We start from the raw sequence: 26,197 nt of genomic DNA on the forward strand, positions 1-26,197 counted from the left end.
TTGAAAAACCAGTTCTAATACTAGCTTTTTTTATAGAAAGACACTGACATCTTTATATCACAAGCTAAGAGACTAACCTAGAAGTCAAACTATGATGCAAACCAGAAAATACAGATAAATCGCTGTAGCAATGCTCAGATCTGATGTAACCTTCAAATCAAAACTTGTCAGAAGAGATAAAAAGGTCCACTGTACAGAAAGGAAGAAGCCCACCAACAGAACATAATGATTGTAAATATTTATGGGCCAAATACTGGGGCCTCCAAATCTGCCATGTGATTTGATACGGTATAAAAACACTCATATAGATCTAGCTACAGCTTAATGAAAGACTTACATATCTCACTCTCATATCTAGATAGATAACCCCCTTCTCAACCCCATGTTAAGAAAAATCAACAAAACACCTCAAAGCTAAATTACACAATAAATTAATTGGGCCCTGCAAATGTCTACAGAATATTCTACCTAGTGAATATAGAACACACATTCTTCTCAGCAGTACATGGAACTGTTTTGAAAATGAGTACTTTGTAGGGCGCAAAACAAACCTTAATAAATACAAAAGAAAGAAAGAAAGATAAAGAAAATGATGCCTTATATCTTATCAAATCATGTAGGCTTAAATATTTGCAGCCTATTTTAGTAAACCTCTCCTCTTGCTCACCACCCACCAGAGGTAGTAAAAGAGAAAAGTTATTAGGGTATGGGGGAAGCAGACTTGTTTAGTAATAGTTTTTGGGGGTGAGCTTAATCTTTATTGTCAGCATTTCAGTCCTGTATCAAACACCAAATACGAATCAGCAGCTGCAGTCCAGTTCTCTTGGCAGGCAAACAGCATGCAGGAACCAGCATCTGTAGTTTAATCCTGAAGAAACTGCAAGGCTTGTCAACTGACCCAAGGCTGCTGAAGTGGTAAGAAGACTCAGGAACCTCATAAGCAGTTCTTTGGCAAGTTGTGGTGTTACCCCAAGTAGAGCTCAGCAATGCTATGTAAGGGGAACCAATACATGTGTGTCATTAGCAAAGAATAACAAGGTGGAGCAAAGAAAACCAATGCTCCAGCTCCCACTGTCTGTGGGGTCAAATTTATACTCCTTCATCACATGTCCTTTCATGTGTTTGCTGACCATCCTTTCATTTGTGTCTGCTTCAGGAAACATTCTTTTATGTGTCTGCTTTAGCAAGACACCTTTTTCACCTGTGTGCTCAGGCAAAACATCATTTGACATAACTAACTTTTCAAAGAAACTAGAAGTTTTCACTTCATATCATAATGGACTAAAACTAGAAATCATAGCAAGATTAGCCTGAGGAACACAAACACCTTAAGATTTTCTTAGAGTTATTATTGCTTTGATAAAACACACCACGAAGCAAAGCAAGTTGGAGAGGAAAGGGTTTATTGGGCATACACTTCTACATTGTAGTTCATCCCTGAAGGAAGCTAGGAAAGAAACTCAAATAGGCAAAAAATACGGATGTAGGAGCTGATGCAGAGACCATGGGTTGTGGAGTGCTTCTTACTGGCTTGCTTCTCATTGCTTGCTCAACATCATTTCTTTCTTTCTTTCTTTCTTTCTTTCTTTCTTTCTTTCTTTCTTACCTTCCTTCTTTTTCTTTCTGTTTTCCAAAGCTTTATTTTTTTTCTTGGTCCAAGACTTGTGAGAGGTCCCAGGGCAGTTACAAATCTGCCTAGTAGCTTCAGAGGCTAATTCAGGTGGAAGTCCTGAGATGGTTGGCACAGCAGAGGAGGGAGCCCCTTGGAAGCCACAGAGGCCTCCTAGTCGTGCTTGAGAGTAGGTGCTCAAAGAGATACTCACACAGAGATCCCTGGGGCATGCCAATCTGTGCTGGTTGTGTCCCTGCCAGCCAACAGAGGTTGGTCAGGTGGTTACCTAACTTCTTGATGAGCTTCACTTTCTTATCCAGGAAGTGGCTTTCCAAGAAGTCACAGAGCTTCTTCTCCAGAGCCAAGGCAGCTTCCATCGCCTCCTAAGTTTTGCTTAATTCATCTTGAGATGGTTTCTGCACACCCTAGAAGATTTCACAGCCCCCATGATGGTTCTGCAACTTGAGGAAATGTTTGGCGCCCTCACGCTTCTCTTTATCCAGTTCTCAGAAGAAGTGGCCTACTCCCTCCAAAGCCACATCATCCCAACCAAAAAGAAACCCAGAGAGAGGTAGGTGTAGGAGGCCCACAGGTGCAAGTTGACCAGGCGGTTCATGGCAGCTTCCACTTCAGTGGAATAATTCTGATGAATCTGGGGGGTCATGGCTGATCTGGAGCACGGGGCTAACCACAAAGACGGTGATGGCTGGTCCTAGGAGCCAAAGGCAGCAAGAAAATTGTCCCAGAGGATGCGACTGGAGAGACTTATAAGGCACTGGAAGCTAAAAGGTGGGAGTCCCTGGGTCTGTTCCGTTCAAACGCTGTTGAAGCAACACACAAATTCACAGGATCTCAAAGACTCTGCCTCAACATGATTTCTTACAGAACCCATAAGCCAAGGGATAGCAGCACTCACAAGGGGCCTTGCCATTAACCACTGATGAAGTAAAGGCCCTAGTGACTAGCCTACAGCCCGAATTTATAGAGGAATTCTTTCAATCAATGTTTCCTTCTCTCAAATGACCACACTTTGTGTCAACTTAACATAGATCTAGCCAGCATAGTGAGTAAACAATTTTTAAATGAGCAATGAGTCAATGAGTCACTGAAGAAGAAAGAGGAAATTAAACAAGAATAAAATGAACTTGTGCACAGCCAGGAAACTTCCTAGAGATTTCATAATTCTAAGTGCTCACATTAAAAGTTGATAGGTTTTCCCAAAGAACACAATATGGCCTGGTTTGTGTTGTCACTTGTGGTGGTTTGAATAGGAGTAGCCTCATAAAATCATGTGCTTGAATGCTCAGCCATAGGGAATGGCATGGTTAGGAGGTGTGGCCTTATTAGAGAAAATGTGTCACTGTGGGGGCAGAACTTTGAGGTCAGATATGCTCAAGCATAGTAGGAAGGAAACTGTGAAGTCTCTTTTTGCTGCCTTCAGATCAAATGTAGAACTCTCAGCTATTTCTCTTCTACCATGTCTGCCATGCTTCTCACCATGATGATAATGGACTGAACCTCTGAAACTGTAAGCCAGCCCCAGTTAAATGTTTTCTTTTAGGAACTGAACTTGAATGGGTCAAGAATTTAATTCTATTATAAAACGTGAAAGCTGAACCATATTTCAATCTATTTCTTCTTGAACAGTGCAAACATTTCCACTGAAAGAATATGGGTTGTTAAAAACAACTAACAAACAAACAAAATCTCTTACCAATATGAATAGAGAAAGAAGTCAAACTATCTTTATTTACAGATGACATGAATATATACTAGAGCTCAAATTCTGTCAGAAAACTTAAAACAATAAGAAACTTCAGCAATCTGGTAGGATATAGAATCAAACTGTGCAAATCAAAAGCAGTTCTACACACATGCAATAAACATATGGAGAAAGAGATCATGGGCACACTGTCATTCACAATAGCCTCAAAGAAAATAAAATATCTAGAAATAAATGTAACCAATGAAGGATTATCCTCTACAGTGAAAAGCTTAAACCCTGAAGAAAGAGATAGAGAAAGGCACTAGAAAATGGAAAGACATCCTATGATCATGGATTCAGAATTAATATTGAAAAAATGATCATTCTGCAAAAACCTATTTACAGATTCAATGTAATCCCTATAAAAATCCCATCTCATTTTTCATAGAAATAGAAAAAATCTATTTTAATGAGGTACCTAACAAGGTACAAAAGGCATACAGAATACCAAATAGACAGGAGCAGAAAAGAAATTCTCTATGACACATAATAATCAAAACACTAAATGTACGAAAGAAAGGATACTAAACGCTACAGGGGGAAAGATGAAGTCACATATAAAGGCAGTCCCATTCGACTAACACCTGACTTCTCAACACAAACTCTGAAAGTCAGAAAAGCCAGAAGAGATGTTTTACAAACTCTGAGAGACCACAGATGCCAGGCCAGACTATTATATCCAGCAAAACTTTCAAGCACCTTAGACAGAGAAAGTAAAGCATTCCATAAAAGAACTAAACATAAGGAGTATCTGCCTACTACTCCAGGTCCACAGGAGACACTAGAAGGAAACTTCAGTCTGGAAAGGTTATATATACCCAAGAAGACAAAAGTAATCCCAGAGTAGTAAATCAAGGGAAAAGGTTGGACTTACATCATAACAACAAAGTAACAGGAATAAATAAATACTACTCACTGATAATTCTGGTATCACTGGTTTCAATTCTCCAATAAAAAGATACAGAGTAATAGGCTCGATTTGAAAATAGGATATGTCTTCCTGCTGCATCAACAAAACACACCTCAACATTAAAGATAGAAATCTCGTTAGGATAAAAGTATAGAGAACGGCATTCTAAAAAAAATGGACCTTAGAAGCAAGCCTATGCAGCCCTCTGAATGCCTCATAAAATAGATTTCAAACCAAAAGTATTTGAGAGATAGGAAAGGACACTCAAAAAAAAAATCCAACAAAAAACAAAAGCAAAAAAAAAAAAAAAAAGAAAAAAGAAAACAAAGCCCTACAGCAAGGTGGATTCTGTACAGAATTCTCCCAGAACTTCAAAGAAGAGTTAATACCAATATTCTTCAAATTAATATATAAAATAAAAACCATTATCTAAAACAATATACATATCTTAGTTATTTTACTAAGTTATTATTACTCTGATACCAAAGACACACAAAGACCCAGCGATTAAAAAATTATAGACCAGCATCCTTTATAAACAATGTTCAAAACGTCCCGACAAAATACTTGAATTCTGAAGTCCAAGAATACATCAAGGGGGGAGGAAATCAAGATAGATCCAGAGAAAGCAGACCTGGATCCTGGTAGCCATAATTGGCAATAGGTAGAGAGAAACATTTTAAGGGATTTTATAGGTCTTTTATCTCATATGGAAGGACAGTTTGTATCTTTGTTTAGTTGATGTAATCTTATGGTATAGAGGATTTGTATACTGAGACTATAATGTATAAACCTGCATGAAAAGCTAAAAAAAAAAGAGAATTCATCAAAATATTCATACACCATGATTAAGTTAACTTTATTTCAGAGATGAAAGGAATAGTTCAACATATGTAAAAATAATAAATATTACCTGAAAGACAAGTCACATAAACAGACTAAAAAACAAAACTATATGTTCATCTCATTAGATGCAAAAAGAAGGTCTTTGATAAGGATGCTTGCAGCTAACCACCAGACTGAGCACAGAGACTCCAACGGAGGAGCTAGAGAAAAGAATAAAGCAGTTGAAGGGGTTTGCAACCCTATAGGAAGAACAACAATATCAACCAAGCAGATGCTCCAGAGCTCCCAGGAACTAAACTACTAACCAAAGAATACACATGCATTGTCTGGCATCAATAGGAGAGGTTCTTGGTCCTGTAAAGGCTTAATGCCCCAGTGTAGTGGGATGTCAGTGTGGTGAGGTCAGAGTGGGTGGGAGGGGCAGCATCCTCATAGAAGAAGGGAATAGGGATACAAGAGGGAGAAATTGGGAAAGGGGATAAAATTTGAAATGTATAAAATATTCAAAAATGCAAAAAATAAATAAATAAAAATATATGACTCCTGCTAAGGATGGGTTGTATGCCCTCCTCTGAAAACAATGCTGCTACCAAGACAACAGATCCTAACTGGTTAAAAACAAAACAACAACAGCAACAAAAAGGCATTTGACAAAAATACAACCCTTTCTGATGAAAATCATGGAGAAATTAGGGACATACATCAATACAATAAAGGAGTACGGTAAGTTCATAGCCCAAATGAACAAAAAATGAAGAGACACTCCAAGCAATTTCAGAAGAATCAGGGCCAAGATCATGTTCGCTCTCCATACCTATACATAGTGCTTGAAGTCTAATTAAGAACAGAAAGACAACGGAAGAAGATCAAGAGGGAGATAAACAGGAAAGGAAGAAGTCAAGTATCTTTATTTGCAAACCATATGCTTTTATATATCAAAGACCCAAAAATTTCCACCAGCAATCAAAAAATATCTTGGAATAATTCTGTGAAAGTGAAAAACTTGTATGATTAAAGACTTTGTTAAAAATGTTTACTATTTTGTTTATTGGCATTCCTGCCATTGATCCTCACTCTCAGTCCCCCCTGCAATTCCTCATTCCATTTCTCTTGCTTCCAAGAGGGTTCCCCATCTAAGGATTCTCTTATTCCTGGGGCCTCTAATCTCTCAAGGATTAATGTATCTTGCCCCACTAAGGCCTGACCTCTGCTATATTTGTGCCAGGGGCCTAGGTAGCTCAGTCTCTAGGCTCTCCATGGGGTCTGGGTAAGTTGAGACTGCTGGTCTTCTTATGGAGTCACTCTCCCCTTCAGCTTCTTTAGTCCTTCCCTTAATTCAACCATAGAGGTCCCAACTTCAGTTCAATGGTTGGGTGTAACTATTTGTATCTGCCTTAGTCAGCTGCTGCTAGGGCCTCTCAGGGCACAGCCATGCCCAGCTCAGATTTGTAAGCACATCCCTTCAGTCTTTTCCCCATTTTTTCCCTGTGGTTCTTTTAGACAAGAAGAATTCTGGGTCAAGTTTTGACTGTGGATTAGTAATCCTGTCTCTCTATCAGATGTAGGGTTGGTGAAAATTTTTTTCCCAATCTGTAGCTTGCCGATTTGTCCTATTGACAGTGTCTTTTGCATTACTGAAGCTTTTTAGTTTAACATGGTCCCATTTAACAATTGCTGATTTTAGAGCATGAACCATTGGTGTTCCATTCAGGAAAGTTTTTCCTCTGCCAGTGAGTTTGCGGCTTTTTCCCACTTTCTCTTCTGTTAGATCTAGTGTATCTGCTTTTATGTTGAGGTCCTTGATCCACATGGACTTGAGCTTTGTGTAGGGTAATAAACATGGATCTATTTTCAGTCCTACATACAGACCACCAGTTAGACCAGCACCATTTATTAAAGATGCTTTCTTCTTTCCACTGTATGTTTTTGGCTTCTTTGTCAAAGATCAAGTATCCATAGGCGTGTGGGTTTACTTCTGGGTCTATTCCACTGATTGACCTGTCTATTTCTGTAACAATACCATGTGCTTTTTATTGCTACTGTTTTGTAGTACAGCTTGAGGTCATGGATAGTGATTCCCTTGGAAGTTATTTAATTTGTTGAGAAGTGTTTTGGCTATCCTGGTTTATTCCCATATAAAGTTGAGAATTGTTCTTTCCATGTTTGTGAAGAATTGATTATGATGGGGATTCCACTGAACCTGTAGATTTGCTTTTAGTAAGATGGCCATTTTCATTATGTCAATCCTACCAATCCATGAGCACTGAAGATCTTTCCATCTTCTGAGATCTTCTTTGATCTCTTTTTTCAGTTCTTGTCATGCAGATCTTACACTTGCTTGGTAAGAGTTACACCAAGGGGCTGGAGAGATGGCTCAGTGTTTAAGAGCACTGACTGCTCTTTCAGAGGTCCTGAGTTTAAATATCAGCAACCACATGGTGACTCACAACTATCTGTAATGGGATCTCATGCCCTCTTCTGGTGTATCCAAAACCTCTTCTGAAGCTCAAGTAATCCATTAACTGTAACCCCTGTAAGACCAAAATTAAAAAGCAGATCACATACTTCCAATATACAATGAGACTGAATATGCTTGGCCATTCCAAAAGGGAGGAAAGAGAGCATAGAGAAGAAATACTGGACTAGAGCAAGACCAAAAAAAACCATCGTGGGAAACTACAAACTGCATCTGCATGTTTGATTTCAGAGTGCTCTTCAGATCTGCAATTCCTGTCAGATTTGTTGACGGCAACACACCTTTCTCTTTTGGGTTGGTACCAAATTGTTAGAAGTTCTTGAAAGGTAACCTGTGACTGTGGCTCTCCAACACCTTAAGATCTCCAAAGCAATCCAGGATCACCTTCATAGCTTCATACAATGACTTTCCTGGGCCTCCGCAAGGACACACCTGATACACACCTGGCCTCAGCAGCTTCCTGTAGCCACCAAGGGAAATTAAATCCTTTCTTGTTTCCTTAATTCTAAAGCCAGAATGGTGTGGAGAAAGAAATCCTTCATTGCTGGTGGGATTGCCAGCTGGTACAACCACTGTGGAAATCATTCTGGTAGTTCCTCAGAAAATTGGACACTCCCTTTGTTCCATTTAGCATAAGGCTTTTATTTAACATTTATGTTTTTGAGCACTAGACTTTGCTCTATTTTACTTCCTGGTGCTTTCTTTCTCATTAAACTGCACACGTTGCATTTTTTCCTTAATCATTTTGCTCCTTTAGATTATAGCTCTGCATAAGAGTGACCATTAGTAATCACATGACACAGTCAGTACTAGCCTGTTTTGAAATCTCTGCCAATACCATTAATCCCAAACTATTCAGTTTAGCCTCAGGCAGAGTTTTTAGACAAAAACAAAATGTAACCACATCCTTTGCGAAAATATCATAAGTTTAATCTCTAGGTCACTTACTAACATTCTCCTCTGAAACCTCTTTGGTAGGGCCATCATTCGTTACATTGCTCTCAGCACCACTGTCTTTCATGCTTCTACTAGTATGTCCCATTAAGCCCCACTTAAAATAGTCAACTGTTTTCCTAATGCAAAGTCTATGTTCCAGCAGTCAACTGTACTCGTTAGTTTACGTTAACTTGACACAAGCTGGAGTCATCAGAGGAGAGAACCTCGACTGAGTCTCCACAATATCAGGCTATAGGCGAGCCTGCAGGGAATGTTTGAAAACAGCTTAGGACACTGGTTATCTGTAAATGGTGTGTAGGTAGGTGTGTCTCAGCAGTCTGTCTGTCTTCACATTGGTAGAGGGAATGTTTTAAAACAGCTTAGGACACTGGTCATCTGTAAACAGTGTGTAGGTAGGTGTGTCCCAGCAGTCTGTCTGTCTTCACATTGGTAGAAGTCTTTTCTATGGAGCCTTCACAGGGGCCTGTGCACCTTTAGGAGCCTTAGCTGGAGCTTTAGCTTCTGTCTTGGTTTGAACCTTGGGCTTTTGGTTGGCAGGGCCTTTGACCCTTCTCCATGTAGATTTAAATCTGCTTCCTAAGCTTGGGGTGAGTGATAAGACAGCTAAATTTGCAAATTCTTCTTGGTCTGATGGTCCTAGGTTCATAAGAAAGTAGGCTGGGAAAGCCATGAGGAGCAAGCCATTAAGCAGCACCCCCTGACGGTCCCTACTTCAGCTCCTGCTTCCAGGTTTCTACCTTGTGTGAGTTTCTGTCCTCACTGCTTTTGATGATAAAATGTTATATAGGACTGCAAGTGAAATAAACTGGTTCAATTTGATTTTTGTCATGGTGTTTTATCAGATCAATAGTAACCCTAACTAAGAAAATGTGCATATACAAATATGTGGGTTATATGTGTATATTTATGTATACGTATATTTGTATACAAGTATGCATTTATGTGTATGTACATATGTATTTTATATTTGTGTGGGCTTTTTGCATATTTTGATTGTGTGTATTTGTATATTTATAGTTCATACATGTATAAATTTTTGTGTGTCTTCATGCACATATTTATCTGTGCACATTTGCTTGTTGCTTATGTGTACATGTATAAGTTTATCTGTAAATGCAATGTGGTCATTGTAAGGAAAAGATGGCGGGGCACCAATGAAAGGAAAAGTCACTGAAAGGAAGAGTCACAGGGCACCAATGTTGTGAAAGGATAACGATCCGAGTCACGGCACCAATGTTAGGGGAAGGATGAAGAGAGTGGGGGGCATATGGCCCATGGAGGTGCGGCAAGGCCTGGGGGCAAGGGAGATGCCTCTGAGGGGTCCATGTTAGGAATACCTTCCCTGAGGGACCAGCCACACAACAGTATAGTATGGAATAGAGTTTATTCAGGTCACGGGAGAGTTAAGAGGGTGGTTGAGGCAGAGGCAGAGAGAGAGAGAGAGAGCTAGAGAGAGAGAGAGAGCTAGAGAGAGAGAGAGAGAGAGAGAGAGAGAGAGAGAGAGAGAGAGAAGTAGAGGAGTAGAGGCCGGCCATGAGCACGTGGGACAGAGGGGGAAGGGAAGGGGAGAGCAAGCCCGCAAGAGCACAAGGGCAAGAGAGGCCAAGAGAGAGAGGAGGGGTCAAGCAGCCCTTTTATAGTGTCAGGTCACTGGGGCGAAGCATACCTGGCCACTGCTGGGTAATTGAGGGGTGGGGCATACCTGGTTGTTGCTAAGCAACTGAGGGGTGGGGTTTACAGAATCCCAACAGTCATTGTGACCACCATGGCTAGCAGTGTAACAGTCTGCAGGTTAGGAAATAGTAGAATAAAGGTAAAATCAAAGTTGATAGGTAGAATACTGGGCTGCTGGTGGTGGAAATACATAAGCAAGAAGGTATTTGGGAAGATAGGAGACACCTGAAGGTTACACTTGAAGGAGGAACATATAAATAATGTGTGGAAATTTGCTTTTGCAACCCGAGTAAACAATATAATTGAAGGGAATGGTAGTATACATTTATATGAAAGATGTTATGGGGACTATTGAGGACTAAACATTTAAGTGGTACTGGGGACATAAATGGGGGAGACGAGGGGATAAGAGTTGGATTGACCAAAACTAAGATTGTATGAAAAGACTTATGGAAACTTAAAGCTAGTAAAGCTAATTTCTGAACTATAATTGAAAAAAGTAAAGGGAGATTAAACAGAAGTATACTGCATGGGTAGGCAATGTTATTCACAGAAGACATAGATTATTAAACAAAAAATGCATAACGGGGCAGTTACTTCCATATGAGTAATTTATCAATGAGGTCCTAGAGGGCTCCAAAGCAAACACAGGCCATTGCCCCTTTTTTTGCTTACATATTGTGGTGGTTTGAATGAGAATGTGCCAGTGAATTCCGTGTATTTGGACACTTGGTTCTCAGTTGATTACAGTATTTGGGATGCTATGTGGTCTTATTGGAGAAAATGTAGCACTGAAGGTTGTGGAGGTCACTGTGATCTCCAGTGCTAGCAGAGAGATGACTTTCACACCATCAGGATTCTAGCTTGATACAAAGAAGGAAAAAGGCAAACCCAGGAAATCAGTGCAAGCTGGAAACCATCTACTGATGCTAGCAGAAGAAGCTGAAGTTCAAGTTTCTCAACAGATCTGCTGCTATTCTTGGGCCAGTAGCCACAGCCAAGGAGCCCCAGCCCCTCAGCACTCCTCAGCCAAAAGCCAAGCCAGAGTAGCAATGTGGCAGATGGCAGGATTCTAACTCACCTTGTGCCCCTGCAAAATATCTGCTAAATAGACAGTAAACAGACTCTAGGAATGTAGGTATGTGTACCTACAGTGTGTGTGTGTGTGTGTGTGTGTGTGTGTGTGTGTGTGTAAGAGAGACAGGGGAAGGGAGGAGAGAGAACACATAAAAACTTGTTAACAGCTATAGCTAAGAATTAATTCCTTCAGCCACTATCAACAGCAACCTCCCTGGAAAGACACAATCACAATTTTCCCTTTTTTCTCTTTCCGAGACTCTTTTCTATTGGTGCAATCCTTAACCTACTTTCTCCAGAGTCATCTTCTTTGACATTGAAGTCAATGGTATTTCAGATCCCTCTAACATTTCTGTGAATTACTGCTCCCCAGCCTTTTTCTCTAGATTAATTTTCAAGTATCCCACTGTCTCTGTCCAGTGTTCTCGGGATTTCAATCACATTTTGTCCCACTAGACATTTCACACGTCTATACTTTAGTTTTTCAACCATCGCAGCCTGTTCCTGTTGGTGAGTATGTGTGTGTATGTGTGTGTATTTGCACACCTGTGCATGCCTGTCTGTCCACTGTGTCAGTAAAAGGATCTTAGTGCACTGTCAGGACTAGCCTCAAACTCCTGACCTCAAGCCATTCTTCTACAATCTCTGAAAGATCAGCTCAACAGACACAGGCCAAAAGATACTGTGCCCAGCCATTCACAGTTCTTTTAATGGGAGATGCAGGGCACAATATATAAAGAAAGATAGATGGGGTGGGGGACACAGAGAGATTGGTTAAATCAAATTTTCATAAATTCAATAGAAACAGTCAGATCGTGTACACATTTATGTCCCTAAAAGCACAGCCTTATCGTTATCATGTGATGACTCAGAGGATGGCCTGAGCCACAAAACTCTATGGCAGTGATTAGCTGTGGTTCTTAACCTTCCTACTGCTGTGACTCTTTCTTCATATTGTGGTGACCCACAGTCGTCAAATAATGTTTGTTGCTACCTCATAACTGTAATTGTGCTATTGTTATAGATCACAATGTAAATATCTGACATGCAGATGATTTTGGCAGCCCTCAGGAAAGGGTTGTTCAACCCCATAGGAGGCCATGACCCACAGACTGAGGTCTACTAAACTAGAGCAATTCCTACTCATGATAATAAAACACGTTCAGATTTACACATGAATCCAGAAGTTGTGTGCCAGTCAAAAGTATCTGGAATCTGAAAAAAAAAAATTGCATGAACCCTTATATAGGCAGGAAGGTAATTAAGCATTACAGTATTTACCTTATGGTTGCCCTTGTTACAGACAAAATACCCAAATCATGTAGCAAGACTGGGGGAAGGAAGGGGTTATTTGACATAGAATACAGTCTTCAATAACATGAACTATTCAGATGTCTCTGACCATTTCCTTCCCTGGAAAGAATACAAATTAAGAATCTCAAAAACATCTATTCTCTGGAAACTGTATTCAGGAGCAACAATTACAGTATAAGCAAGACCTAAAAGATAAAGGAGGTAAGAGCTTTGAGCCCATGTACAACCTGTCTATGTGGCTCAAGAGAAGGAAAGCCAAGCCATTTCTGAATCTTCCCTCTAGAGAGTTCTGCACCTCTAGAGAATTCTGCACCTCCCCAGAAAATCTCTCCATGCCTGCTTTTTCTTTGAGCCAAGACCTTTTTAGAACTAACATTTGTTTTCAAGATTTGGCAATATGATTATTGTTAATATTTTTCTTGGAGCTGTTGTGCAGTTTAAAATGAAGTAATACACAGGAGGAATTCAGCAATAAGATTAGAAAAGATCAATATTTTTGAAAAGCCTGGACTCTATTCATTTACAGGGGATGCTGGAAGAACTCTTAGTCATCATTTCCAAAAGAAATCATGTCATCTTCTTACATGTGTCCAGAACAGCAGAAACTGCATCAAGTCCAAATAGAAATAAGATAACTGAGAAACACTAGGCTTCTGAGTACAGGCCATAGCAGAACAGACTGGAGACCACAGAAAGAAATAATCTGCAACAAGATCTAAAAATCAGCTAAAGCTGTGAAGGTCTTTTTGAACAGTCAAGAAACTCTAAAAAGTGTCTGCAAACTCAGAGGCAGTAAGAACCAGACATGATGTTAGGATCAACTCTTTCTATGTAGGACATTTTACCAGACCAACTAATTTCACAAACAACAAAAGTATCCAACACAGGGCAAAGCAAAGCTAAGACCAGGAGACTAGAGCTATTTCTGCTTGAGTGTCTGTTCTATGCCTAACCTGAAACAACTCACACAGGTCTCTAGACAGAGCAGCTTCCAAACTTACAGTGCTAAAGCTATGTCAGAAAAAAAAGGTTAAAAAGTTAAAGGAAGCTTTTTGTCTCCTCTTCTCCTTACTCTCATCTGCCCCTCTGCCATTAATATTCTTATACTTGCGGAACTCAAAAGAGGGTGAACTATGACTGGAGAGAGTGGTTAAAAGTCAAATAGTTTCAATGTAAATTGTGAAGTTTAAGAGAATTTCACCAATGTTTCTTTTCAAAACCCCTTATATCCAAGTTTGGAAACTTCAATTATACAAAGCAGATAAATAATAACACTAACTTTTAGGAGATATTCTTCAAAATAAAGGAAAGCATAAATCTGGGAGCATAACTTGGCTCTACAGCCTCTGCCTGCCATATGTGAAGCCCTAGGCTTAAACCAAAAGAAGCAAAAAAGAAAAGAAGGTATAAGGGTAGGGAAAGAATGAGAAAAGAAATGAGGACCAGGAGGAGAGAGGGAAAGAAAAAGGGGAAAGGAAGAAAAAGAAATACTACCAATTATCATCCACAAATTACTGTTGAAAATATATTAATATCTGCATTTGAGGATACAAAAAAAATTATCCTTTCATGGAGAACCATTTAAAAAGGGCAGGATTGATCAGCACATTCTCCACTCATTTTCTGTTAATTCAACTTTTACCACTATCTGGGAAAACTGTGCCCAGAAAACAACCAACATAGTTATTCAACTTATTCATTTCCAAACTAGAGACAACTGGTCTACCTACCAGGTACCTTGCTTAGCTACTGCTTAGTCACACAGAGGGCAAAGCTCTATTATTGGTCCAGGATCCTGTGAGGCTTGAAGATAGATTGGCCAATATATGGCCATCTTGTAAGCTAAACTCAGGCTACTGAAGAAGTGGCAAGTGGCAAACTCTTAGGACAGAACACAGCAATATTTTATGTGAATTGTATGTTGTGGTCTGTCCATTCAAATATAAATTGAGTTTATATTTCCCTCCAAATTTTAAAACATATTTCTTTATATTTTAGAATTTATATTTCTTTTATATTATAATATTTAGAAAATATTCTTCATATATATGTGAACCGTGTGCATTGAATGCCCTTGTAGGCCAAAAAGATCATTAGATCCATAAACAAGAGTGAGAAATGGCTCTTAACCAACTGATAAGGGTGCTGGAAATGTTCTTAACTATTGAGCCTTCTCTCTTTAGTCCCTTTCCCAAACATTTAGTATACTCAGTTTTAATATGGAACTAGCCAGCTGTTTCTGTAAAAGGCCAGAGACTAAGTATTTTAAGCTATGCTGGCCACAGAACCTCCAGTGAAACTCTTTAACTCTGTCTCCACAGTATAAAAAGGGTCACAGGTGCTAAGTAGATGAATGGATATGGCTGTGTTTTAGTAAAACTATTTATGAACTAAACAGAGAAGTAATTTGGGGCAAAAGCAATTTGCTTTACTACCGTTGCAAATATCAATTTAAAAATTCCAAATTAAAAAAAAAGGAAAATGAGGGTCTCTGGTACTTTAGTTTTTCCAAGCAAAAGCCAAAGTTTTGAGTAGATATGTCAGAATATACCTTTTAGGGTAAGAACTAGAATTAAAATAATTTCCAAAATATCTAATAGTGTCTGTCTAAATGAAAACAAAATTCTTTTTACTTAATGTCAACTTTGAACAAAATTAAATGGAAAATTATCACTGGGGGTACTCTTGCAAGACAAGAAGGATTAAAGAAAATTTGGCCAAAATTCATAATAAGAGGTGGATCAGAAACAATGCATCTATGGGAGAAAACGCATCTTAGGAAGAGCTTCTTGCATCCACCTAGCTCTTCTCCATCTTTAAGCAGTCCTCTTCTCAACTTCAAAAGCAGTGATGTAGGATCAATTATAATAAAGTTTCCTGTTTTCTCTAGAACTTATAAGTAATCACCTGCTAATCTCCCAAACATTATTAGAGACAAGCTTACCAAATTACACTAGTTAATATATTTTTATTGTGTTGAGAGTAATAAGACTTTAAACTCTCTAGAAAGTTCAAAGTGATCAGACCAAGTAGAAAAGATAACTAAAGGGTCATATTTTTGCAGCCAGAGATGGAAAGTAAGGTACCTCCCACCGGTCTTATAAACCAAAGATTCATGGTTCTGAAAGGGTATGTATGTCCCCTTTTATCCACACGATTACAGAGGCAGGTAAACAACAGTGTCTTTCAAACTTGAGATAATTCTGCAGGTATAGGATTGACGGAATGAAAAAATATCCTGGAATATTTCACCTTGGTTTTATACCCAAGGGAACTGCCTCTAAAAATTAATGATCTGTGAAAATGTCTTGTATAAATAGAAGCCTGGTTCTTCCCCTCAATCCCCCATCAGAAAAATAAATCATGGGGAAATAATATTAATTCAAATCCAAACTCCAAACCTTCTGGGAGTCAATTTGTATTCACTGAAGGGGGGTGAGAAACTCATCAACTGCAAATGTGCCCTTCAGGAGCCTGCACTGTGAATGACATGGAGATGGGAGCCAATGACTACAACACAACATGTTACTGCAGTAGCTGAAATATTTCCTCCACAAAAATAGCAACAAAAACCACCTCAATTATGACATCATAATCAACACAGGAAGGGATACAAATAAATCAAACCACAGCTTCCTACCAGGTCAGTAAAATTTAAAAGGCCAATCATACCTTTACTTCTGGGAAGTACTGGCTAACGGTCTCTCTCACATTGTTAATGTGAAGACCTAGAAATCTTATTAATTTCAATGAGTCTGTGTGAGTCATTGGTTTCACAATATAAAGGTCAGATTCCTATGAGAGATCTCTGAGCAGAATATCTAGTAAGCAGGTGTTCATATACAATAACTAACATTACTCAGGGTATATGGTAATCTTAAAACACAGTATGTCATTAAACCTGAAACTTCAAAGTCGCTACAAAAGCAGTAATAACAGGAAACAGAAACCACTATTCCTTGATATCTATGAACATAAATGGACTCAACTCCTCAATAAAGAGACATAGGATATCAGACTGGATACGTAAACAAAATGCAGCATTTTGCTGCATACATGAAACTCATATTAGAGACAAAGACAGACACTATCTCTGAGTAAAAGGTTGGGAAAAAAAAAAACTTCCAAGCAAACAGCCCCAAGAAGCAAGCTGGAGTGGCTATTCTAATATCGAATAAAGTAAATTTCCAACCAAAAGTTATCAAAAAAGATAAGGAAGGACACTTTTTACTCATTACAAGGGAAATCTCTCAGGAGGAACTCTCAATCCTTAACATATATGCTCCAAATATAAAATCACCCACACTCATAAAAGATACCCCACTAAAGCTCAAAAAATACATTTGACCCCACACAATAATAGTGGGAGACTTTAATACGCCACTCTCACCAATGGACAGATCATGGAAACAGAAACTGAACAAGGACACTGCAAAACTAGTAGAGACTATGAACCAACTGGAATTAATAGATATCTACAAAACATATCATCCTAAAGTAAAAGAATACACCTTCTTCTCAGCACACCATGGCACCTTCTCGAAAACTGACCACATAATTTGACACAGAACAAGCCTCAATCGATATAAGAAGACTGAAATACTCCCATGCATCCTCTCAGATCACCATGATCTAAGGCTGGTCTTTAACAACAACAAAGACAACAAAAATCCCACATACACATGGAAACTAAACAATGCTCTGTGAAACCATAGAAGGGTCAAAGAAGAAATAAAGAAAGAAATTAAGGACTTTATTAAAGAGAAAACATGGATTCCTTTAAACTATAAGGACTAGTTTGTGACAAGTATTACTGTGTTATATTGTGATTGGCAAAAATGTAAATTTTAGAAAAATGAATCACCTTACCCATCCTTTCTACTCTAAAAACAGAACCAACATTTGCTCATATATAAAGTCAGGGTGGCACTATACAGTACCCCAACTGGTCACCCAAAAAAAGGTAGAGAACTGACTGATAATATTTATGATGAAGCTTATCCAATGAAATCACTTTAGAAAACAAAATACCTTTTATGAAGGCTTGAGGTTTCAAATATTCTAATGTTCCTCACCTGCCAGCCACCCACATCAGCTAACTACACAGCCGAGTGGCTGATGTCACACAACTGCCCCTCCTACCCTCTGATGAGTCTGTAGGAACTTGTTTCATTTATGTTTGGCACAGTTCTCAGCTATCCCTAAAAGCACTCTCTTCATTTCTTATAATACAACCCCCAGAGCTAAGCACAAGTAAGAAACCAAAACCACTCATGAGCATACCAGCCAAACTGATTCCTACTATCATTCTGAGGTAATAAGAAGTGACCACTGGCCAGTCCTCTGCTTGAAGGCATCGTCCTGTTCCTTCTCTTCTTCCATGGACTGCCCCCCTGCACACTGAGGTGCAGAGGTATCCAGAGACCACAGTAAGTAAGCATCACTGAGAAACACCTTTGTGGAGGAACTGAGGAAGCATGTTCTAACAGAGCCCCATGGGTGCACAAGTGTGACCTGCCAGACCCACAGCTGGCCAGCTGTGCTGCGGCTACCTGTGAACAGCATCAGGTGCTTCCTGCTCACATCACTTACTGTGCCGGGCATGTGACTTTTCTCATTCCTCCCATTCTGTGAGGGGCCATTTTTGAGCTTCTTCTTTTTCTTGGCTGTCTCTTTGTGTTCTTTCTGCTTGTTCTACACCTCAATAAGTGCAGAAATAAAGCTGTTTTCCAGTTCCTTCGCAAACTCCAGTTCATCTCTCAGGGACAACTGCTGCACCAGCTCCTCAGAGTACTCTTTAATGGCTGTCTCAATTTCTTCCAGCAGTTCCTTTAGCTCAGACACTGACAGCCTCTACACTCCTGTGGCCAGAAACAAAGTACAGCTAACATTGAGACTGGATTGTTTCAAGGCAGCATAATGGGTGCTTTAAACCAAAGGACAAATCAAAGTCTAAGCAATTATACTGACTGTTTGGGATCTTCTCAGAAACTAAGATGCTCTGGTGGGTACATATGAGTAGAGATGAGTAAAGTACTCATCCAAGATGAAAACTTTATCTATTTTTATATGTATGAATCAAGCATCCCAGGAAAGTACTTTAGCCAAGACTGAAATGAGCTGGTCTGAGGAAAAGAACAGACACAAAAGCAGAGTGAAGGGACTCAGAGTGACAAGCAAGCTGGCAGGGACAAGAAACGGTCAGAAAGGATCAAATAAAATGCTAGCTCAATCCTCAAGAGGACGAAAGGAGGGACAGTCCATGACAATCACTTCGGTTCTTCCCCAGCACTCCAAAGCAGGAGAGCCAGGGGGCTATCGCTGAAGCCCTACTGTCTGCACCTTGAAATGAGACAGAATGAGCTGGAGGGAAGCGTTTACAAAAGTCATAAAACAAAAGTGAGGTTACTGTAATCCAATGTAACCACTATCTTTACAGAATGGAGAGAACAGACATCACCTCCTGAAAACCAAGGAGAAACACAGCTATCCCCAGCCACAAGCCAAGGAGTTGAATTTTAACCTCTGTCCCACAAAGTTCAGATACGGTAAGTTCCACTGTCTAAGCCACCCAGTCTAAGGAACTTTTTCGGAATGCTAGCTTAACTAATACATACTTTCCATATCTTATATATCAAGACTGGATTTTGGATTTAGTACTCCAGCAGGGCTAATGGCTTATCTACAGTCCAAATTGTGGCCAAATCATATCAGAGGAAAAAATGTACTGTGTCAGAAAATTTTCTGAAGGTTAAAAAGAAGCCACACAATACACAGAGATTAAGGTAGGCCAGCCTCAGACCTTTGGTCAAAACATAGATAGAGGAGAGAGTGTAATATGGCGAAGACCTACGATTACCATAGAGCTTGATGGCAAGAGGATTAAACTGCAGATATGGGACACGGCCGGCCAGGAGTGGTTTCGGACAATCACGACAGCCTACTACAGGGGTGCCCTGGGTATCATGCTGGTCTATGACATTACCAATGAGAAGTCCTTCAACATCATCCAGAATTGGATTCGGAACATTGAGGAGCATGCCTCGGCAGATGTGGAGAAGATGATACTGGGGAACAAGTGTGACGTGAATGACAAGAGACAGGTGTCCAAGGAACGGGGAGAAAAGCTGGCGCTCGACAATGGGATCAAGTTCATGGAGACCAGTGCGAAGGCCAACATCAATGTGGAGAATGCATTTTTCACTCTCGCCAGGGATAACAAAGCAAAAATGGACAAAATGTTGGAAGGGAACAGCCCTCAGGGGAGCAGCCATGGACTCAAGATCACAGTGGAGCGGCAGAGGAGGACCAGCTTCTTCCGATGCAGTCTTCTGTGAGGACAAGATCTCTGTCCATCCTGAGCTTGTGCTCAGCCCAGCTGACTGTACCTGCCCCGGGCGAGCCTCCACCTCCAATGCTCGGACTCGATTGAGAAATTGATTATTTTAGTAACCATCTGATCTTCTCCACCTTCAGAGATGGACCAAGTTAGAATTTTGCTGTTTTTCCTGTGTCATCTGCCAGTCAGGCCTATCCATCCCCTGCCACATTGCCACAGTTGGAGAGAGGTTGGGTGGGGGCACGGCAGCCTCCATCTCCAGCCTTCTGTCCCTCCACCACAGAAGGGAGGCCAGTGGCAGTGCCCAGCCTGCCTGGCCCCATACTCAAAGCACCACCTCAATGAGGGTCAAGCCTGGCATCTGCCTTCACCTGTTCTCAGTTGTAGACAAGTGACAGCCATGTCCACTGTCTCCTTATGTGTCAAACCAAAGGGAAGCACAAACTAACTGAAGCCCACTTAGAGGATTTTGGAAGAAGTGGACGGCTCCCATGGTCAGAGCAGGGAGTCTGTGATCCAGACTGAGGTGACCACCACTCTCTCATGATCCACTGTCATTGGGCCACCTGTGTCAGTGACACAGAAATCACCTCCTGATCTTCTCCTTCTCTGGCTGGCTCTAATCGGATGTTCTTTTCTAGCTAAGATGATTTTTATATTTCCAGATTCCTAACACCATGAGGTGATTCTGTCTTTGATTTCCTAGCAGCAGACCTGGGAGATCGGGAACCATGTGTCTGCCCTGTCATAGGGCACCTGGTCCCTGAGACCCAGACAGACATTCCATGGCACAGTGCGACCCTGCAGTCTTTACACTTACGTTGTGACAGCTCTGTTCTCCAAGAGGGGTGTTGTCTAGGAGCACCTTTCGTTTTACTCTAACCCTTCCCCCAAGCTGACAGTCAAGCTGTCAGCATCAAAATCTCTCCCTTTTTTGAAATTAAAACCAATGTACCAGCAGTAGTCACCCCCCCTCCCCTAGAGTCCCTGATGTACCATGTTTACACTGACCAGAGAAAATCCAATTAAAGTGCATTTTAAAAGTAAAAAAAAATACAAAAAAAAAACAAAAAACAAAAAACAAAAAAAAAAAATAGATACAAGCCCAGATCATAATGGGATCTTACCCAGGAGGGAACCAGGCCTGGCAATCAATAATCATGATGCATCAGCTGCCAGTCTCAGAGCAATCCCATGCTGGGTATGACTATTCAGGACCTCTTCTTGACAACCAGCCACCTGGTACTTACAGTCCAGTGCTGTCAAATCCAGACACAGATCCAACTCTAAAGAAATCTCACTTCCCCAAATTCTTCAAAGCTACATCAAAGACAACTGTTCGTAAACTTAGGAATTCTTTTCAATAAATACATTACTATCTTGCTTTTTATAAGCTAAAGTTTCTCTCCAGAAAATGCATGTTGAAGTCTTAACTCACAGGAGCACAGAATAAACCAGTGTTTGGAATATTTACAGAGATGACTAAGTTAAAATGAGGCACAAGCCGGTTCTCAATCTAATGTGACCAATATCTCACAGGAAGACGAAGAAGCATGGGACACTGGTACATACAGAAGGAAGCCCAGGGAAAGGATGGCCAGCCACAGGCCAGGGAGGAGGCTTGAGAGAAGCCAAACCTCAGACCTTATCAGAACAACCAGGAAATAAACTTAGGCTGTTGAAGCACCCCAGACTGCAGAAAATTCTCCCAAAAACAAACCAGTCCAGGGCTTGAGGAAAATAGAGACCTGCACAATGGCCAAAGTATGTGCACAGAACTTATGGTCAGAGGACCCAAAAAAATTAAAGCTTTCTGGAGACGTGCCATTTTGTGTTGAATGTAGACAGAAGGCATGGAGGCTGACATAAGGAGGGTCTCTTACACTCTTCATAGCTGCTCATGCTAGAACTCTTAAGAGTTTGAATCTCCTGGGAGAGCATGTAGAGCTGGTCTGACTGTGTGGGGGTCTCCTCATCTTCTGGGTCTGGTGATTCCTGCATCATTTCTTCAATTTCAATAACCTTCCAAAACATGTACATTGCTGTTAATCAAATAAATTAACCAAGAAAAGAACTGATTGTGTCACAGTACTTACCAGATTACCTGAGTAGAGGGATGTTAAATGCCTAGTATGTACAGGAAGCACATGTAGAAGTGAACACTGCTTATGGAATTTATAATATATGAACACAAAATTAAATAGAATATGATCTTGTATGTCTACTGCGACTCAACAGACCTTAGCAGATCTTCATGTGTCTGAAAAAAAGGTGCTGTAATTTACTCATACGCAGATCATAGCTAGAGTTGAAAGATGGTAAATACCGGAAAATGTACTATAAACCACACAAGTGCTCAACTTCAATGTATTCTACATTAATTTGACAAAAACTTACAAAATGTAATATACATAAAAATATTTACAAATAGAACAGGAAGTCAGCTCTCTAGCAGAAAAAGAATTTCATTTATTAATTCAGTGAAGGACAAGTGGGGTATTTTTAAATTACCAAAACCAGAATCAGACAGAAAAAAAGCTTCGAGAAGAAGGAAGACTCCAGAAATGAACCTAGCTTTAATTACACCAGGACCTACTTTAATACTCAGTATGAGTCAAGCCTTACAACTCTACCTTGTCTGATTCCAGATTAAGAGAAAAGGGAAGTAGAAACTTTAAAGGGAAGAGAAAGATACTCACTACCTAAAAGGGAGTGGGAGGGCATTTAAAATTAAGAAACATTTAAAAATGCACTTCAATATTGATGTAAAACACAGTGAGTACATCTGAAAGAACCTAGGCATCAATGAATGTTACATGTAGCTTTTCAGCTGGGGAAAGTAAAAGCCAACCCAAGAGGGACCGTGCTGAGTAGGAAGGAAGCCTCCCCATATAGCAATGTGAACAGTACAGTAAGACATTCCAGGAGGCTGTAGCAGGGGACTCTGTAAACCTTAAAAACAGAAACAACATGGCATCCAGCATATTTTTTGGGGACTGAGACTGTTCAGGGTCACAGTGCATTCTGAACTGTCATTACCTTTCTCATTAGCACCACAATCCAACTACAAATGTAATCAGAGAATCAGAAAGACATTCCTCCCGTGAACACGCACTCCTCTGACTTAGCCATAACATATCTTCTTACTGACCTTCTCTTCCCTGACTAAAAATAAAAGGTGACAGAATGCACAGCTGGGCAGCCTAAACAGCCATGTCCCACTCTGGCAACAGTACAGGTGCAGGAGGAGTGCTCAATGGCAGGGCTGACTCAGCTGGTTTCAAGATGACTTTGATATTACTACCACACCCCACAGGTATAATGCCTGCTTCTGTCTACAGAATATAACAAACACTTTTATTGTTTGTTAAAAATTCTTACCCAGGGTTCTACAGAAAGAAGCCTGCTCGGGCCAAGCTGGGCAGCTCAGATCTCTGATTTCAAGCACTCAGGAGGTAGAGGCAGGGGGGTCTCCATAGTCTGAGAATACCTTTGTCTGCAAAGGGAGTTCCAGGCCAGCCAAGGTATGTAAGAAGACCTTGGCTCAAAACAAACTCAAATATTCCAGTCCACTCATGTTTGGGTAACCTTGTAAAAAGCAAAAATTTCTTAAGTTTTTTTTTTTTTTTTTTTTTTTTAAATTTTGGTTTAAACACTAACCCTCTGTTACTTGTAATCAATCACAGACTGTGACTAGCCTGGAAATCTTCCCAATTCACAAACATAATCTTCCTTGGACAGTACACAGCTTGTTTCACCTCTCCATTGAAGCCTCAATGTCAAGCCAGCACTGCCCACACTATTCTACAGGAAAGGAGAGTATTCTGACAAGCGTCATTTGCTGCCAGTGTAAGAAGTGGCTCTCAGGCCCAGGCTTCACCTCCATACCTGGTCTGCAGTAGAGAGAGGCTCCTCGTTGACACAGGAGATGATGATTGAATGCATGTCCAGCTGCTCCCTCAGCTCCTCTTTATCTGAGGTGTCAAAGAGCAAGCCACCAGTCATCTAGAAACAGAAGCACCCCATTTAAAAGGAAGACCTGAGTCTGAGACAATGGGAAAATTTGGTGTGCTCCTTGACCAGCGAGAAAAGACGACCACCACCCCTTCTCAGATCACGCTTTATTGTGGGAGCCTCTTGGTTGAAGAGGAGAGCAGGAAGCAAGAGGCCCTGAACTACCCTGGCTGTCTGCTTATATAGGGAGAAGTGCGTACCGGGCCTGCCATGATTGGTTGTCACCAGTCTGCTGACACCAGAGGCCTCGGGATTGGCCAGAGATAGGTTATGTACTGCGCATGCGCAGGGTGCAGTGCCTTAACTGACAAGAGCATAACTATATATGGTGTTGTTTACCTCAATCTGTGAGGGAGCAAGCTCCATCTTGTAATGGCGTCCACATTCGGCTCCTCACATGAAAGTACATGCAGTTCCTTGGAAGGGGTAAACTGACAGGCACTCCACACACACAGCATGTTGAAATGCTTTTTAACTAATTCATCTAATTTATTAATAAATTTTTACTAATTTATCTACAAACTACTTCCTAACATGCAAATACTCAGAGTAAAAGTAATTGACATCCTGGCAGGCAGTACCTGTCCAGGAGACACACTGAGCTTCCCAGATGAACATCTAAAAGAAGAAAGAACATCTGCAGGTCCTAAAACACCTTTAAGCCTAACTATGCTGGAGAACCTCCAATCACCTCAGAGCCATTTTCTACCTGAGCTCTGTGCACAGGAGGCTGACCATATGGACCAGAACAAAGGATGCCCTTGACTTCAGGCTTCCAGTTGGGTTACACATTACTGATGAAAACCAGGAGACTGCAAGGTGAGAAGGAGAGTGCTGGGCTCCTGTTGTCCTCCTCTCTGCCAGAATGCCATTTGTCAGCTCTGGCTCTAGTCAAGCAGACTTCTCAGCTAATCTTTACAGTTTCTAGGAACTTCTCTCTCTCCCCTGTTCATCTCAGATCTGCTATAGCAGCAATAGCTGTAATCATTCCTGGAGTACCCAGGAGCTGGAGCCAAGCCTGCGATACTGTGTCATGCCTAGTCACTTTCTCTTATACCTACCCAACCCAATGTAAATAGCCCCTCTAGGAATACTGAGTTTTCTATCAACATCAATGACGAAAGGTACCTGCGAGACCCAACAGAATCAAGGAACTAGTACTGTCACATGATTTAGAGCTCTATTCTCCGAGAAGAACTAGCATACAATGAGAACAAACTATGGAAGAAAAAAAATACCATTACAGTACATAGTATATCATTAAATTGATGTATTAATCAATTATTATACAATATTACATGACAGACCAAGCAACCGTAATCTAAAACTTAAGTAAATAAATAAAAATCCTTAATATCCAAATGTTTCAAAATCAGAAGCTTATTGAGTAGCTTCATGATGTCACCAGGGGAAATTTCTCATATGACCTCAGTGTGGCAGGTTGTGCTCTAAACACATGTAGACCAAAAATATTAAAAATCCCACCAGACTATATAAATAAAATAATATTGTAATCATGCTTATACTTGGGTCCCACCTCTGTCTCTCATTATATACGCACAAATATTCCAATTAAAAAAATCCAAAATCAAAAGCAATCATTTTAGATAGAGATTACTCAACCATTTATAAATATTTTTTGCATAACTGAGTTAAAAAGTATTAGGCATGGTAGTACGGGCCTGTAAAGCCAACAATAGGATGAGACAGGAAGATCTCAGTTCAAAGCCTTTCTAGGCAACTTAGTAACATCCTGTCTCAAAATGAAAAGTAGAAAATGGTTAGGGATATATCTCACAACCTGCCTAAAGCCCTAGGTTCAAGCCCCAGTAATTGAGGTAAGAGAGGTTTATCTGAAAAAGCAATTTTATTTACTAGTATATAGGATATATTTGAACTATGGAATAAAATGGAGCAGATGCAGGTCTCTAGAACCTTCCCAGTTCTTTATACAAGAGTTTCAGGAGCTTTCAGATGAATTCCAGCCAGAATAAAGATAGTGAAAGGAAAAAGGGTATGAAGGGGCCCCTGGCATGCTGATTTTTCACGGAAGCATGGGAAAGACCTGCTGCTCTCCACCTCTGTCGGTACTGACTGCAATTCTCTGCCTACCCCCGGGGACAATGTACCTTCTCTTTCTATTTCTCATAGCATCTCAGGCCAGGAAAGGCCTAGCAGTGAGAACAAACACACGCACCCATCGTCAAATTTTA

The 26,197-nt window shown here is 40.4% G+C and overlaps 1 protein-coding gene across 1 annotated transcript; it reads left to right on the top strand.

Annotated features, from left to right (window-relative positions):
* Window positions 1–18,655: 18,655 nt before the first annotated feature.
* On the top strand, window positions 18,656–19,986 carry LOC308416093 (ras-related protein Rab-8A-like; the record flags this gene model as incomplete). The annotated part of the gene is made up of 3 exons (XM_080942583.1): window positions 18,656–18,664; window positions 19,071–19,179; window positions 19,451–19,986. The coding sequence occupies 3 exons, from the start codon at window positions 18,656–18,658 to the stop codon at window positions 19,966–19,968; spliced, it is 636 nt and encodes a 211-aa protein (XP_080798709.1). The 3' UTR covers window positions 19,969–19,986.
* Between the last annotated feature and the right edge of the window lie 6,211 nt (window positions 19,987–26,197).

Source organism: Micromys minutus, assembly GCF_963924665.1.
Source record: "Micromys minutus genome assembly, contig: SCAFFOLD_112, whole genome shotgun sequence".
In the NCBI taxonomy this organism is placed as follows: Eukaryota; Metazoa; Chordata; class Mammalia; order Rodentia; family Muridae; genus Micromys; species Micromys minutus.